Source organism: Pinus tabuliformis, chromosome 2_2 (genome assembly GCF_031772625.1).
Source record: "Pinus tabuliformis cultivar Carrire ecotype Pingquan chromosome 2_2, CPIR1, whole genome shotgun sequence".
Taxonomy (NCBI): domain Eukaryota; kingdom Viridiplantae; phylum Streptophyta; class Pinopsida; order Pinales; family Pinaceae; genus Pinus; species Pinus tabuliformis.
In genome coordinates, this window is record NC_142300.1 from 674,806,723 (window position 1) to 674,824,089 (window position 17,367).

General features: G+C 37.4%; 1 protein-coding gene across 1 annotated transcript; it reads right to left on the reverse strand.

The window, feature by feature from the left end:
- Window positions 1-4,894: 4,894 nt before the first annotated feature.
- On the reverse strand, window positions 4,895-11,913 carry LOC149194450 (uncharacterized). Its single transcript, XM_089407613.1, has 2 exons — window positions 11,703-11,913; window positions 4,895-5,245 (listed from the first exon to the last, which is right to left on the reverse strand). Exons 1-2 carry the CDS (start codon window positions 11,709-11,711, stop codon window positions 4,910-4,912), a joined length of 345 nt encoding a protein of 114 aa, XP_089263739.1. The 5' UTR covers window positions 11,712-11,913; the 3' UTR covers window positions 4,895-4,909.
- Window positions 11,914-17,367: the final 5,454 nt, after the last annotated feature.

The following is a 17,367-nucleotide window of genomic DNA, read 5'->3' on the forward strand; positions in this document are numbered from 1 at the left end:
ATTCTGCAACCTCAAAACTACCTACCCAGCCTACTTACCTAGCATTTTTTCTTCTTTTTGTTTCAGTGCACTTGAAGTTCTAGCAAACCCAGCTTTTCTTCTTTTTCTTTTGGCTATCCTCCTATCTCAATCTATCCTTATTTCTGCCAGGGGCTCATATTAAGCTGTTGAGCACCCTTGATTCTCTACCTATCTAATAATCTGCCAAGATTGAACAGTTTGTTCAGATCTTTATTCTCTATCTTCTAAAACAAGCAATTTAAACCTAGGGAATCCAATATTAAGCTGTTTGGCCTTCCCTTAACTGAGAAATCCTTCAAAAATGGAACTTTTGCAGCATGGAAAAGATGAACATTTTTGGCATGTAAACAGTCAATCATGAAATATGAAAACCTATTGCAATAGGAGGCTAACACATTGATCGCCCCCTAAACCTTCCCCTCCCTCTCATACTTTACCCATAGCTTCCTAAAGTCATCCATACCCATCCCTATAAACCCTAGAGCATATCATTCATCCCATACATTGTCTAAACTGTGCAAACCAAGAAAATTGATTAATCATGGATAGAGGTGATTCTGATTATGATGAGGAGACAGCAAGTGATAGTTCAGTGGAGAGGAGAAGGCAACAAAGAAAGCCTCATAAGGGAGGCAAAATCACAAGAGAGGAGCCAACCAGCTTAGCAGAACTTCAAGCCTCTCCATTAGCAGTTTCTTGTTTCAGACATCTTGGTTGTTTTGAGTTTTGTGAATTAGTAGAGAGAGTTCAGTTTCATCATGAGTTGGCCAGACTTTTTGTTGCCAATTTGCATAACCATGAAGTGACTTTAGCTGGGGTTAATTTCACAGTGTCACCAGCTGTTATTTCAGAGGCCACTAGAATTCCTAATGTTGGTGAGAAATGGTACAAGGCTCAGGACCTTGATGAGCATTACTATGAGCCTTACATCAAGCCTCAATATAGAAACCAGGTGAAAAGGCTTTTCCCCTTTAAATTTTTGGAGAATAGGTATGTCCCTTTGATGAGGATTATCATCAAGTATTTCATGTGTGAGGGCAGGTTTTCCAGGTTATACACTTATCATATCAGACTCCTCATGCACTTCACAAGGGTAAAAATGTTGAACCTCCCTTATTTCCTATTTAGAAACATTGACAAGATGGCTTACCTTGTACAGAAGAAGCCATATCCTCAGCAGATGAACAGTATATATCATTACTCCTTAATTAAAATTATTGTCCTTCACCATCTCAGTCTTCTCAATATTCCTTGGGAGACTTTCATAGCTCATGACATGTTCAGAGGACCTCAAATTCCTCCCTCCATGGTGCAAGAGACAGCTGGGCCTTCAACTCATGTGGAAACAGGAGATGAACACCAAGAGACAAAAATTGCTAAGATACCGGTGTTCTTGACATATCAAAGAGGGTCAAGGAAGTTGTTTGCAGCTGCCAGGCAAGTGTTTACTCCACAAGGTGTGGAAGGGACCTTGCCTTCTTCATCAGTCCACAGGCAAATGTTATCTCCACAAGGTGTGGAAGGGGCTTTGCCTTCTACATCAACAAAGCAGGTACAGGTTGAGTAGCTGAACAAAGGGAAGGAAAAGGTACAGGAGGATAACTTGGAAGATGAGCAAGAAAGGGAGTTTGAGTTGGAAGAACATGATGAGCCTGAGCAGCATGACACTGAGGTTATTGATTTAGAGGCTCAAGATCAAGAAACCATCAAAGACATCATCATAAAGGAAAGGGAAGCTCAAATACAAGCTTTGGCGGTCAACCTAGAGAGAGCCAAGTATGTCATCACATACTTAGAACAGGAAAACAAATAGTTGAGTGACAAACAAGTCCTCATGGAGCTGGAAATGATCAAAGCAAATAGGAAAATTGCCAAAGAGGCTCATGTCACATTGACTCCTATTGAGCAGGAGATTGAAAATGATAGGGAGACTTGGCTTGAGAGAGTCAACATACATCTTGAAGGACTCATTGAGAAAGCCAATAGGGATAGTAAAATGCTCAGACATATGGCATACCATTACATGACCTGCAACAAAATTTGTAACATGAGGATTAGAAAGTTAAAGGCTAGGCTAAGGAGACCTTTGGAAGGAAAAAAGAGCAAGATAGATTAAATTTGTTGGCTGAAGCCTTCCTAGCTCATCAAAGAAGTTGATGGTGGTGTCTCATGTCAAATTTGGGCAGCTTTTGAAGAAATTTTGACATTTTGAAATTTTGGAAATTCAAAACACAGGAAATCTGCCCACGGTGGCGTTATGCTTTTTCTAGGGGAATCTAATGCACAAATGGTTTGCATTTTTGGATTCAGGGCATCAAGGACATGCACCCTAGCAATTTTTAGAATTTTTGGAGCAGATTTAGTCCACCAAAAGGTCCAAAAACACTCAAAATTTGGCCTCTCTACCAGTTTTTGGACACACAGAAGCAACCTTGGGAGAATTGATTTTTGAGGGGGAAATGAGCTCCAAATCCATAAATTCCAAGTGTTCCAGAAACTAGACTTAAATACCTTTTTGATGAGCTATCATGGGCTCAATTTGGATGTTGGGAAGGCTTCCAAAAGTAGACTCAAAGTGGCATTGTGCGTAGGACCAGTGGCGCTGCGCGTAGGGCATTTTTCACTCAGGATGATCTTTTTGCCTAATTTCGCTTATTTTCTTGATTTCTCTCTCATGCAAGTGAATTTTCTAATGTAATTAATGCCATGGATTGTAAATTTAATAGTTAAACACTAGTAGATGGTAGATTCATGGAAAAAAAGGTAGTTTTGAGGGTAATGAATCTATTTCCACTCTTGTAGAGGCAAGTTGTTTGATTGCCTAGATTCTTGTTCTTAGTTTAGAAATGGTTGAAACAACTCCTCTTCTCATGGATTCGACCCCTGATGGCTAGGATGAGTGGTTTAGATGTCTATATCATGTATTCTCTTTGTCATTTGCAAGGGTTGTATCCAGATGGATGCTTATGTACTGAACACATATCATTTTGTAGCAGTTTTGGCAGGACCTAATAAAGTTGCAGCTATTTTTATGGGATCCCTGTGGTATGGCCTTTAGCATATGTTTCTTCTTCTGTTAATATGTTCTCATGTTATTTATGTATGCCTTTTCCATATAATTGCTTATGATTGGTTGTTTTCAAGTTAGATAGGTGGAATAAATTAGGTTTTAATGCTATGCCTTGGGAAAACACCAATATTTCATTTTTTTTTTCTTCTGTTTAGGAAGGATTCTTGACTTGCTCAGGCCCTTCTTAGCTCCTCACCAGTCTATACTTTCACCCCATCAAGCTTAAGGTGCTGAAGATCATACCTACCTTGCCCCATAGAATCCCCTATGATTTTGACTTAGCTTCCCAGACCCAAATTGCCAAGCTCCTCCTGATCTGGCAAACAACAACAAAATTCAATCAAACCTTTCGAGCTACTATACCTAGCCTAAAATCTTTACCTGATTTAGTCATCCCGACTGATATTCATAAGGAGAGAGCCCTCTCCCGGCCTGGTAGGGCTAGCTACCAGGTTAAGCTTGGTTTGTGGTTACCCTAGAATTACCTCCCCATTCAACCTGAGGTCAATTTAGGCGATAACACTAAGATTTATGTTTTCCTCCTTTTCGCTACTATTAGGAGGCGCCTGTTGAAAAAATGGCAAATAAATTCATGCCAAATATGAAAAAATATAAACCACAGAGCAGTTAGCCTTTGGACTCTAGAGACATAATTGCATCGAAATTTCGAACATTATTTTAAGAAAAAAGGGCAGATGCATGTAGGGACCCGTAGAAAAAAATTGTAGGCACCTGAAAAATAACCAATAAACCATACAACTTTTAACTCTCAGGAAAAAAGTGAGCAAAACAGCTATTTTTAATAGCAAAGAAGCCAAAGACAACCATCGTCACATAAATACAATTCAATATCCAGGTTGGACACAATTATGTGTACAATATTTCCAAAAAAAATTCAAAATAGATAATACATGATCAGAAGCTACAAGATTGTTCCTGACCTTTCTTAAATTAAACACAAGAAACCCATTTAGGACTGCCCATTTAACTTCCAACACACATGAATATATCCATAAGTTGCAAAAGAAACTACCCTAAAGCTTACCATCAAATCAATTTCAACTTTTGTAGTACAAGCAACTTCAACTGGGGGTGATGGCATTGATCTGTGAGCAACATGGATAACATTGTTAGAATAGCACATCAGTGGCATTTATGCTAGACCAACATATTCAGAATTACAAAGGCCAGAAATTAAACTTACCTTTCCTCATTTTCAACTTTAGTCATGTCTTCTCTGGCAACAGAGCTCCCAACAACATCCTTGCTCTTGTCAGCAACAGCTACATATTCTTTATTACTTGTGTTGTACACCAGTGCATGGCCACTAAATTCAATTCTAGATGACCTTTTATCACTCATTGCAGAGTTATTGTCCATCATTTGCAATTTCTTAGTTGGCAAATATGATCTAGCACAACAGTTGAGCTAGAGGAGCCAGTTGCCAACGATACCTCTGGGACTATTATTGATCCTACCGAAGGAAATCTGGTAGACTGTGTCTGTTGCTGAACTTTTTTAGCATCAACAAAGTTTGTAGCAACTCCCAATGAAGTGGTTGATATGCATGGGCTAGTAGTAGTTGATGCCACTGGTTTTCCTCCAACCTTCACCTTTGAGCCTTGTGGCCATTTCTTTTTGGGTGCTGCCAATATAGTTAAGTGAAATGAAAGAAGATTTTGGAAGTAAAATAACACAACTAAAACATATCTTTGAATGTATCAAGTCTGCACTTGCAGTGTTGGGACCACAGAGCATGGGAATTAAGCTGGCATTATAACCTAATTCAATTAATTGTAGATTAAGAAAGAATTGTGTTCACAATGTAGATTCAATATCTATAGGAATAAGCATCAAAATCATACCTCCTGAGTGAACAGGAGTCTGAGTTGATGATGGGGAGCTGGTAGCAGCAACAGATGGTCCAAGACCAGATGATGGAGCATGCTGTATAGATTGAGCTGATGTTGCATCAGATGCAGGAAATAATGAAGTAGCACTTGCTGGTTCAGGTTTCACCTCGGGCTTCCACTCTAGCTTTGGATCCACCTTAACTTCACGAATTGGTTCATTAGGTCTTGCTTGATTTACAAACATCCTTGCAAGATCATATAAAGTTTCTGCAACCTCCACTTCCTGCTTTGATGGGGATATCTGCATGCATTAATCAAACCTTAGCATACAAGCATGATCATGAGCGACAGGCATACCATCTTTTAGTAGTAGAAGAAATCATGGTAAGCTTGAGATCCCCCAAGCAGGTAAAAAGGCAGGTTCCCAGTTGTTGAGTATCCACCTATGATGCAAAGGAATATCGACATCACTCATGCCTCTCTACTGGAGGATCCATAAAATTGTCAACATTTGTAGAAACAAAAGCAAGTTCTATGTGTTATGCAGAGTATCACGTGTGTAACCTCCAGTCCCACCAATATTCAACTTAATCCTGTGTTGCTTTTGTCTCAAATGTTATGCTTCTATGAGTTTAACAGCTCATAATTAAATATGGAAATATTTTGGGCATCTCCTCTAATTTTGGTAACTGATCAGTCTTCAAAATCTGGAATTTTTTATGTTGCTAAAGGAGTATTAATCCAAAACAATGATTACCTCATTAGGACTTAGCAATTGCTAGACTTGATTCCCTTGACCAGTATGAACCGTTGGGTGGGGATTATAACAGTTCACTGAACAAGCCTATTTGTTGGGTTTCTTTGTCAAGAAGGAAGAAGAAATTAAATTATCTTTGTGAACAAAATGTAGATTGGTTGTCTACACCTCGACTCTAGGCTAGCCGGGTGAAGACCTTCCCACATTTGACTTTATTGAACTCCCCGGCCCTTTGCCGAACACATCCCTAAGCGATATGTTAGTATTAGAAGGTAAGCAACAAATGGAAATGCAGTAAATAGAGTAGTAGTTGTCCGGGCCATAGTGATCTTGTTCAATGGCTATCGTGGACTTACAATAGTAAGCCATTAATTCTTCCTTTTCTAGTTGCTAAATCTTGTATTTGTATTTAACTAGTCTATCATGATCTGGGTAAGCTGACTCTTAGGCATTGAACTATCTATCCCAAGTGCCCTTGTTCAAGGCCATGTTAGTTATTAAGCTTTATATTTCATTCATATATAGGAACAGGTTAGTACATTGATGAACTGCCATTAAGATTTTAGACCTTGTACTTAACATCACTAAACCACTATTCTTTTCCTGTAATATGAAGAATATGTTGTTTGATTTCTGTGTTATTAATACTACTACGTAATTCAATCTAGATGACTCCTAGATTTTGTAATATGTAGATTATGAAGATTGCATGGAGTTAATGAGTCAAATATGGACTAGTTAATGAAAAAAAAGGAATATTGGTATAGTAAGATGACCCATGGTATGTTGCAGAGAATGGCAGATGAGGCACATGCCCCTCATGGTGGGTCCCCATGGCGTTATGCGTCGAATTGCTAAATTATTACTTTGTTATGTCAACAATTATTACATTTTCATTTTTCATAGGTTATGTGTCGAATTATTAAATCGTTACATGGTCACAACTTATACAAACAAAATAAAAACAAAACGCCAACTTATACAAAAAGAATAAAAACAGAACGCTAGTGGGGAAGAGCCATAATTTACCTCAGAGTTTTCAAAGATTATGTGTCAAATTATTAAATTGTTACATGATCACATCTTATACAAACAAAAGAAAAACAAAACGCTAGCGGGGAAGAGACATAACTTACCTCAGATTTTGTGGGTCAAAGTATTTCCTGAAGTGGTCGAGTTTATTCATCTTTTGGAGGGCCAAGCCCTATACATATTGGGCCAAGTTTTTTAAAGAGCAGAGGATCAAAAATAATCTCCCCAAACTATTGGTTGAAAACCCTCATTGCCAGTGCATACCTGAGCTCTCAAGAATTTCCTATCAGACTCTAATGTCATGGTTCATTTGCTGGAAGAAAGAGGGACAGAGTCACTGCATTTGCTGGAGTAGAGTTGGGAAGGAAAAGAGGAGTTCTCTCCATTGGGAGCCCCAACAAAGTGAGCATCTAGGGGAAAATGGGTGTGCAGAAAATGGTGCTTAAAATGACTATGGAGGACAAGCAAAGCAAGATAAGGGCCGTGAAGGCTGTTTCAAAGTCTGGACGCATCAATCTCCATTACGGTTATTGCATATGATGCCAATAAATTCCCTACATGTAATTTCATATATAAATTTTGTGTTATGTCTCGGTTTACTAATGATGCGATGTTTCTTTTGACTCTATGGCAGTGGATGTGTAAAAGGGAAATATTTCTGCAGTGGCAGAAGCAGATCCTGTGTATTTCGCAAAAAAACTCAGGAAATTTGTGTAAAGAGATGAGACGTTGAGCAAGGAACCTGTGAAGAAAAGACAAATTGTCTAACTACACATTCTCGAAGTTAATTCTTCAGGGTCTGACCTTCTTTCTCATATGTTTTACTTTGTTCTTGCTTAATTCCTACTCCATTTGATTTTCGTATAAGCATATCTTAGAACTCTCTGTGGCTCTGCAACTATTCTTTATATCTTCATTTCAGCTCTCTGTGGATCTGCAGCTATTCTTTCTATCTTCCTTTGAGTTTTTTTGCTAGCGGCCAAGGAGAAAGTGGGTCTGCAGCTATTCTTTCTATCTTCCTTTGAGTTTTTTTACCAGCGGACAAGGAGAAAGCGAGAAGGAGAATCATCAATATCCGTTGGAATGGCTTCAATTAATATTAGTAGGAACAAATACTGGTTCTAGGCTCCAGGGATATCTACAGTAGCAAGAGAAGTAAGAGGAGCAAGAGCTGGCTGTGATATGTTTGCTGGATTTTATGCAATTTATTCAGCCTCTCTATAGGCTATGGATATGCATAGAATCAGGCTATGGATATGTTTCTTTCCTATGTACAACATGGCTATTACATGCAACCGCTATGTGGTCTAGCAGCATGTGCTTTCATGCTTTGCAACTACCAACTGCCATGTGCTCTAGGAGCACAAATGTTTGTCTTATCAAACATAGTATATTCTTCCATGTTTGCATAGTTATCAGACACAGTATTCATGTCCCTGCATTTTCCGAGCTAGACACAGTATTCATGTTCCTGCATTTTTTGAGCTAGCATTTAATACCGTCGACTTGGTTCATTGGGCAGTCGAATCGAGTTCCTCTATCCTAGTGGAGCTCCCAAATTCTTTGTTGAGCTCCTTTTTTCCTCGAAGTCTACGTAGAATGGCTTATGCAGACCGTGATCGGGGTTTTTAATGACAATTAGCGGCTCGGTTCATTTGGTTACATAAGAGTTTGATTGAGAGTATTTTTTTAATGCTCACTTGAGCTATCTTTAAGCTCTCAAATAAATGGATCGAGAACTTAAAAATTGTTCGATTGAACTATTTTTTTCACTCAAAACATACCCTCGCTTATGAAAATGTTTAACACAACTTCATACATAGACCTTTTGCAAAATTTTATTCTATATTTGGTTTACTTTAAAGATAACTAAACATAAACATAAACACTATGCAACATTCAGACATGTCTCGTTTCATTTAAGGAGTTAAAAAAAGACATTGGTAGAATCATACACATAACAATTACAATCGCACATAACAATTACGCACATAATGCAGAAAATGCTTAACAATGTTTAATTATCATTCAATTTTATGTAAGACCTAAAAATAACTATGCTTTGAAAGTAGTTTAAAATATTACTTCTGAGATGGGATAGTTGTTGATTTAATAAAATGTTATTGTTTTAAGAATATATATATATATATATATATATATTTTTGATATTAATTATAGATTTTTGAAACATTTTCTAAATTTTAATACCAATTTCACGAGAAACCTATTCAAATTCCATACGTAACATTGAAGAATTTATAACATAAATTTTTAAAATGTATAAATAAATGTAATTTCTCAAATCCTTTATTGTTATTTTACAGGTCATGTTTCATTGAAGAATTTAAAACATAAAATTTCAAAATGTATAAATACTTGTAATTGTTCAAATCATTTATTAACAAGGAGAGTTGTCGAGCAACTAGTCCCTGCCCAAGAGCATGATGGCAGGAGAAAAGCATGGCTTGGCATTGAAAGGATAGTGATTTCCATTTCTTTGTAGCTAATATTAGCTCTTTTTTAGAGCATGATGGCAGGAGCAAAGCATCTGAAAAGTAAAGTGGCCTTATAGCAAAGTGTAATCCCCGATGGCAGGAGAAACATCCAAATAGAGTGTGAAAGGGTTCCCATGGAATTCATTAGCTATTAACGCTTACTTTCTTCCTAGGCCTATTTCTCTTCAAGTCTATCAAATCATGAACCATATATAGCAGTATGGCAGTAAATAAAAAGCTCGTAAATAATATGCATATGTTGAGTATTACAGGTTCTGAGATTTTCTCTACGCCTAAGGAAAGCAGTGATCGTCTCATATTAGTTATTTATTGTCAAATCCAAAAGTTAAGACACATATTCAATTGCAATAACCATCGAAGACTATTATATAGTTGTCTTAAATAAGTGATGTTGAATGACAAAGCCTTTAATTTTCTAATCAGACAATGCAGTTTAAAGTCTTCTCTTGACTGACTTGGAGAAGCATATTTGTTCCCCAACTCTCCTACACCTTTGTTGTCTTTACGGACCATAGGCTAAATGCATAGCTCTTTGAATTTCCACCCACGTTGGAGAAGCATGTATGTTCCCTAACACTCCTACACCATTCTTGCCTTTAGGGATCATAGACTAAATGCATAGCCCTTTGAATCACCATCCACATCAATCTTTCCAAGATGTGGATCAAGATCTTCGCTAGAGTTAAAAACAATTTCATTTTGGTTAAAATTCATTCAAAAACTGTTGGGTAGCAACCCAACTAGTTTGCTTCAATCGTTCCTCCAATGGTTGTGATGACTCCCCATGCTCCATTGAAATTATCAAACTATAGTTCCAGGCGAAACACTCCTTCAAAGTATTACAAATGTGTGTATCACAATCTCTCAAACCACATAAAATACAAGCCCTGACACCTACAATAGTAAGAAGACCTCATCAAATCAGAATAAAATGCTAAACCGACTAAAATTAGGATCTTCCGTGCTCTAATACCACCAAACTAACTTGAACACTCAGGGTTGCCTCAAGGAACCAAGCACTTCTAAAGAATTTACCAAGTTATGGGCAAATATATATTCAACTACTCCATCTAGGTGCTATGGAATTATGCACTATGGTTTCAATCTATTATAACAACAACACAGAATACAACATAACACAAACAAAATAACCTACAAAATATCACAGTTGCTCAAATTATATTACAACGAGTTGTGAAACCATAAGAGTAGAGATGATTTGTGTGCTAAGTTCTCAAAAAGGAGGTTGTGTAGGTAAAGTTCCATGTACAATAGAATCCTCTAGATATTCAAGAGAACTTATACAATACAATGAACCAACAAATATAAAAGGAAAGATTTCATTCAAAAATTCAAGTGAAGCCTATGAGCATATACCTGAACAAGGAGGCTTCAAGAGGAATGATATTCTTGACATGAAAAGGTGGGCAGATCCATATGCTTTTATCCTTTTAAAGCCATTATCCTGATTGTTGATAGCCAAGTTGTAATGCATGTCATGTTTATGGTTTGAAATCATTAGTGATCATGCCTTGCAACAATGTCTAAGCCATCCTACATAGGATACATACCGACAGAAATAGTTAAATTATTAATAAGGATTGCCCATTATCCTATAATAATGGGCACGAGTCTAGGCAAATCCCTTTGGCTGACATATGGTTGATGCCAAGAACATGTCCTGAATGATTTTCATGGAATAAATACAGTTCTAAACACAATTACCTCATTGGCCTTTTGAGCTGTAACGAGGTAGTAATAGATACCCTTTTAAAGCATGACATATTTTTTTCCAAAGAAAAAGAAAAAATAAAATCAAGTGTCTTAGCAACAAAAGAACATGCACTTCACGTTGTTGGAGAAAAATGACCCTAAATAAAGTCGTAGTTTGCTGTTAATGAAATCATATTTTGCAATAAAGAATATCTTTGAAATAGAATAAATCTAAAAGCGTAGAGAATATATAAATGGTGTTACCACAAGTGTTAATGTACTCTTTTCTCCAATTGTGCTTGTTGCCATTATAGAAACTGGAGATACATAGGAAGCACCTACACTAGCCTTTGTGGCAAGTGAGTGATACCTATCAAATATTTCAAATAAAATGTGAATATACCCTGCTTTGATGCACCATATCAAAATTTCTCTAGACACTAAAGAGGCAACCAAAGTTTTGTGCAAATACCCTAATGAAGGAACCCCGCCAGGCCAGCCAGTGACACCCAAAGAAATGGATAGTGGTAGACTTGTAGTGCTACTTTCTGTTCTGGTTGTCATGGAAGGCAATAAAGCTAAATCTGTTTATAAAGCACAAGAAATGACAGAAACAATAAATATGCATTGAAACAAAAGAAATTAAGGAAAATAAGTGAATCCCCACTAGCAACTTAAAAAGAGCAGATATATCGAGTTACAGAACCCATTTCAATTTTATTGAAATGCATTCCGCCTACCAGATCCATCTACTGTCTGATCCATTGAATCTTCCACAACTTTTTTGGCAGCTCCCTCCAGCATTTGTTTATCCACATCCTCCTTTTCCCTCTTGCTCAAATAATCTGTTGGTTCTCCCGTCTCCCCAACTTTCTCATTGTTATTTTGAGTATACCAATCTTTGCATTGCTCATGCCCTGTCTCTACAATAGATTCCTTAGTTTCATCATAAATTTCACCTGATCGTTCACGAGGAAATTATTACACCAATAATCCACGAGTCTCACACCAATAATTTACAAGTGGATGGGATCGACTCAATGTTTATATAGCTTAGGGATCATTCTATATAGATAGCCACTCTCTCCCTTTGAGAGAGGATCAAATAAACAAAGAAATCAATAGTTTTCAAGGCTTTGTTCCCAAAACTCCATGGATCTCTTCGCTTCCCAATGGAATGGATCTCTCTTTGCGAGGATAAGGTTGGGAAAGTGATTCCAGAATTTGTGTAGGTGAGATCATATTTAAGAAACAAAACAGATGGTTGGGTCAAAAACACTGTAGCACGAGGCCACAATATATATCACTTGAATTGTTGATTTCTTGATAACTATCAAAACTACAAAACAAACCTCCTCTTTCTCCCTTGCATCTTCCATACTAAGATTTATGTTTTCCTCCTTTTCGCTGCTTTTAGGAGGCCCCTGTTAAAAAATGGCAAATAAGTTCATGCCAAATATGACAAAATATAAACTACAGAGCAGTTAGCCTTTGGACTCTAGCGACATAATTGCGTCGAAATTTTGAACATTCTTTTAAGAAAAAAGGGCAGATGCATGCAGGGAACTGTAAAAAAAATTGCAAGGACCTGAAAAATAACCAATAAACCATACAACTTTTAACTCTCAGGAAAAAAGTGAGCAAAACAACTATTTTTAATAGAAAAGAAGCCAAAGACAACCATCGTCACATAAATACAATTCAATATCCAAGGTTGGACACAATTATGTGTACAATCTTTCCAAAAAAAATTCAAAATAGATAATACATGATCAGAAGCTACAAGATTGTTCCTGACCTTTCTTAAATTAAACACAAGAAACCCATTTAGGACTGCCCATTTAACTTCCAACACACATGAATATATCCATAAGTTGCAAAAGCAACTACCCTAAAGCTTACCATCAAATCAATTTCAAATTTTGTAGTATAAGCAACTTCAACTAGGGGTGATGGCATTGATCTGTGAGCAACATGAATAACATTGTTAGAATAGCATATCAGTGGCATTTATGCTATACCAACATATTTAGAATTACAAAGGCCAGAAATTAAACTTACCTTTCCTCATTTTCAACTTTAGTCATGTCTTCTCTAGCAACAGAGCTCCCAACAACATCCTCGCTCTTGTCAGCAACAACTACAGATTCTTTGGTACTTGTGTTGTCCACCAGTGCATGGCCACTGACTTCAATTCTAGATGACTTTTTATCACTCGTTGCAGAGTTATTGTCCACCGTTTGCAATTGTTTAGTTGGCAAAGATGATACTGGCACAGCAGTTGAGCTAGAGGAGCCAGTTGCCAACGATACCTCTGGGACTACTATTGATCTTGCCGAAGGAAATTTGGTAGACTGTGTCTGTTGCTGAACTTGTTTAGCATCAACAAACTCTGTAGCAACTCCCAATGAAGTGGCCGATATGCATGGGCTAGTAGCAGTTGATGCCACTGGTTTTCCCCCAACCTTCACCTTTGAGCCATGTGGCCGTTTCTTTTTGGGTGCTGCCAATATAGTTAAGTGAAATGAAAGAAGATTTTGGAAGTAAAATAACACAGCTAAAACATAGCTTTGAATGTATCAAGTCCGCACTTGCAGTGTTGGGACCACAGAGCATGGGAATTAAGCTGGAATTATAACCTAATTCAATTAATTGTAGATTAAGAAAGAATTGTGTTCATAATGTAGATTTAATATCTATAGGAATAAGAATCAAAATCATACCTCCTGAGTGAATAGGAGTCTGAGGTGATGATGGGGAGTTGGCAGCAGCAATAGATGGTCCAAGACCAGATGATGGAGCATGCTATATACATTGAGTTGATGTTGCATCGGATGCAGGAAATAATGAAGTAGCATTTTCTGGTTCAGGTTTCACCTCAGGCTTCCACTCTAGCTTTGGATCCACCTTAACTTCACGAATTGGTACATTAGGTCTTGCTTGATTTACAAACATCCTTGCAAGATCATATAAAGTTTCTACATCCTCCACTTCCTGCTTTGATGGGGATATCTGCATGCATTAATCAAACCTTAGCATACAAGCATGATCATGAGTGACATGCATACCATCTTTTAGTAGTAGAAGAAATCATGGTAAGCTTGAGATCCCCCAAGCAGGTAAAAAGGCAGGTTCCCAGTTGTTGAGTATCCACCTATGATGCAAAGGAATATCGACATCACTCATGCCTCTCTAGTTGTCAAGATTTGTAGAAACAAAAACGAGTTCTGTGTGTTATGCAGAGTATCCGTGTGTAACCTCCAGTCACACCAATATTCAACTTAATCCTGTGTTGCTTTTGTCTCAAATGTTATGCTTCTATGAATTTAACAGCTCATAATTAAATATGGAAATATTTTGGGCACCTCCTCTAATTTTGGTAACTGAGTAGTCTTCAAAATCTGGAATTTTTTATGTTGCTAAAGTATTAATCCAAAACAATGATTACCTCATTAGGACTTAGCAATTGCTAGACTTGATTCCCTTGACTAGTATGAACCATTGGGTGGGGATTATAACAATTCATTGAACAAGCCTATTTGTTGGGTTTCTTTGTCAAGAAGGAAGAAGAAATTAAATTATCTTTGTGCACAAAATGTAGATTGGTTGTCTACACCCCGACTCCAGGCTAGCCGGGTGAAGACCTTCCCACATTTGACTTTATTGAATTCCCTGACCCTTTGTCGAACATAGCCCTAAGTGATATGTTAGTATTAGAAGGTAAGCAACAAATGGAAATGCAGTAAAGAGAGTAGTAGTTGTCTGGGCCACAGTGACCCATGTTCAATGGCTGTCGTGGGCTTACAACAGTAAGCCATTAATTCTTCCTTTTCTAGTTGCTAACTCTTAGGCATTGAACTATCTATCCCAAGTGCCCTTGTTCAAGGCCATGTTAGTTATTAAGCTTTATATTTCATTCATATACAGGAACGGGTTAGTACATTGCTGAACTACCATTAAGATTTCACACCTTGTACTTAACTTCACTAAACCACTATTATTTTCCTGTAACCTGGAGAATATGTTGTTTGATTTCTATGTTATTAATACTGTTGCGTAATTCAATCTAGATGACTCTTAGATTCTATAATACGTAGATTATGAAGCTTGCATGGAGTTAATGAGTCCAATATGGACTAGTTAATGAAAAAAGGTATATTGGTATAGTAAGATGACCCATGGTATGTTCTAGAGAATGGAAGATGAGACACATGCCCCTCATGGTGGGTCCCCATGGCATTATGTGTCGAATTACTAAATTATTACTTTGTTATGTCAACAATTGTTACATTTTCATTTTTCAGAGGTTATGTGTCGAATTATTAAATTGTTACATGGTCACAACTTATACAAACAGAAGAAAAACAAAACGCCAGCTTATACAAACAGAAGAAAAACAAAACGCTAGCGGGGAAGAGCCATAATTTACCTCAGATTTTTCAGAGATTATGTGTCGAATTATTAAATTGTTACATGGTCACAGCTTATACAAACAGAAGAAAAACAAAACACTAGCGGGGAAGAGCCATAATTTACCTCAGATTTTGTGGGTCGAATTTTTTCCTGAAGTGGTCGAGTTTATTCATCTTTTGGAGGGCCAAGCCCTATACATATTGGGCCAAGTTTTTTAAAGAGCAGAGGATCAAAAATAATCTCCCCAAACTATTGGTTGATAACCCTCATTGCCAGTGCATACCTGAGCTCTCAAGAATGTCCTATCAGACTCTAATGTCATGGTTCACTTGCTAGAAGAAAGAGGGACAGAGTCACTGCGTTTGTTGGAGTAGAGTTGGGATGGAAAACAGGAGTTCTCTCCATCGAGAGCCCCAACAAAGTGAGCATCTAGGGGAAAATGGGTCTGCAGAAAATGGTGCTTAAAACGACTATGGAGGACAAGAAAGGCAAGATAAGGGTCGTGAAGGTTGTTTTAGAGTCTGAACGCATCAATCTCCATTACAGTTAATGCATTTGATGTCAATAAATTCTCTGCATGTAATTTCATATATAAATTTTGTGTTGTCTCGGTTTACTAATGATGCAAGGTTTCTTTTGACTCTATGGCAGTGGACCTGTAAAAGGGAAATATTTCTGCAGTGGCAGAAGCAGATCTTGTGTATTTCGCACAAAAGCTCAGGAAAATTGTGTAAAGAGATGAGACGTTGAGCAAGGAACCTGTGAAGAAAAGACAAATTGTCTAACTACACATTCTTGAAGTTAATTATTCAGGGTCTGACCTTCTTTCTCATATGTTTTACTTTTTTCCTGCTTAATTCCTACTCCATTTGCTTTCCGTATAAGCATAGCTTAGAACTCTCTGCGGCTCTGCAGCTAATCTTTCTATCTTCATTTCAGCTCTCTGTGGATCTACAACTATTCTTTCTATCTTCCTTTGAGCTTTTTTGCCAGCGACCAAGGAGAAAGTGGGCCTGCAACTATTCTTTCTCTCTTCCTTTGAGTTTTTTTGCCAGCAGCCAAGGAGAAAGTGAGAAGGAGAATCATCATTATCCATTGGAATGGCTTCAATTTATATTAGCGGGAACAAACACTGGTTCTAGGCTCCATGGATATCTAAATTTCATGAGCAGCTCCTCTAGGTACAATAGCAAGAGAAGCAAGGGGAGCAAGAGCTGGCTATGATATGTTTGTTGGCTTTTATGTAATTTATTCAGCTTCTCTACAGGCTATGGATATGCATAGAATTAGGCTATGGATATGTTGCTTCCCTGTGTACAACATGGGTAGTACATGCAGTCGTCGTGTGGTCTAGTAGCATGTGTTGTGAAACCGTGCAACCACCATGTGGTCTAGCAGCATGTGCTTTGCAACCGCCGACTGCCATGTGCTCTAGGAGCACAAATGTTTCTCTTATCAAACATAGTATATTCTTGCAAGTTTGCATAGTTATCAGACACAATATTCATGTCCCTGCATTTTCCGAGCTAGACACAGTATTCATGTCCCTGCATTTTCTGAGCTAGTGTTTAATACCCTCGACTAATGCCAACATTAGTTTAGGTTGTGAATTAGGTAGTTTCACACTAGTTTCAAAATGTGAAAGAAACAAATCATTATAACCTATGTTTTTGCCTCCCCGCCTCGGGAAGAGGCCAAATAAGATAGGAAATCACTCTGTCACTAAAAACTTTGATTATACTTTGATTATATTCGATTAGCCAGTACTAACAAACTGCTCAACTAATATTAACTTCCCGTTTTCGATTACTATAGTCCCATGCCGAGACGGCAAGGACTAATAATGTAAAGGCATGTTCTTTTGGAAGTATTAAAACAACTTTCATAACATATTTCCCAAAATACGCTCCTTTTTATATAATTTGCATACATGCTTATGAAATCTAAATGTTTATCAACTTTTCTTAATTTTGGCTTTTTAAAATAAATTTT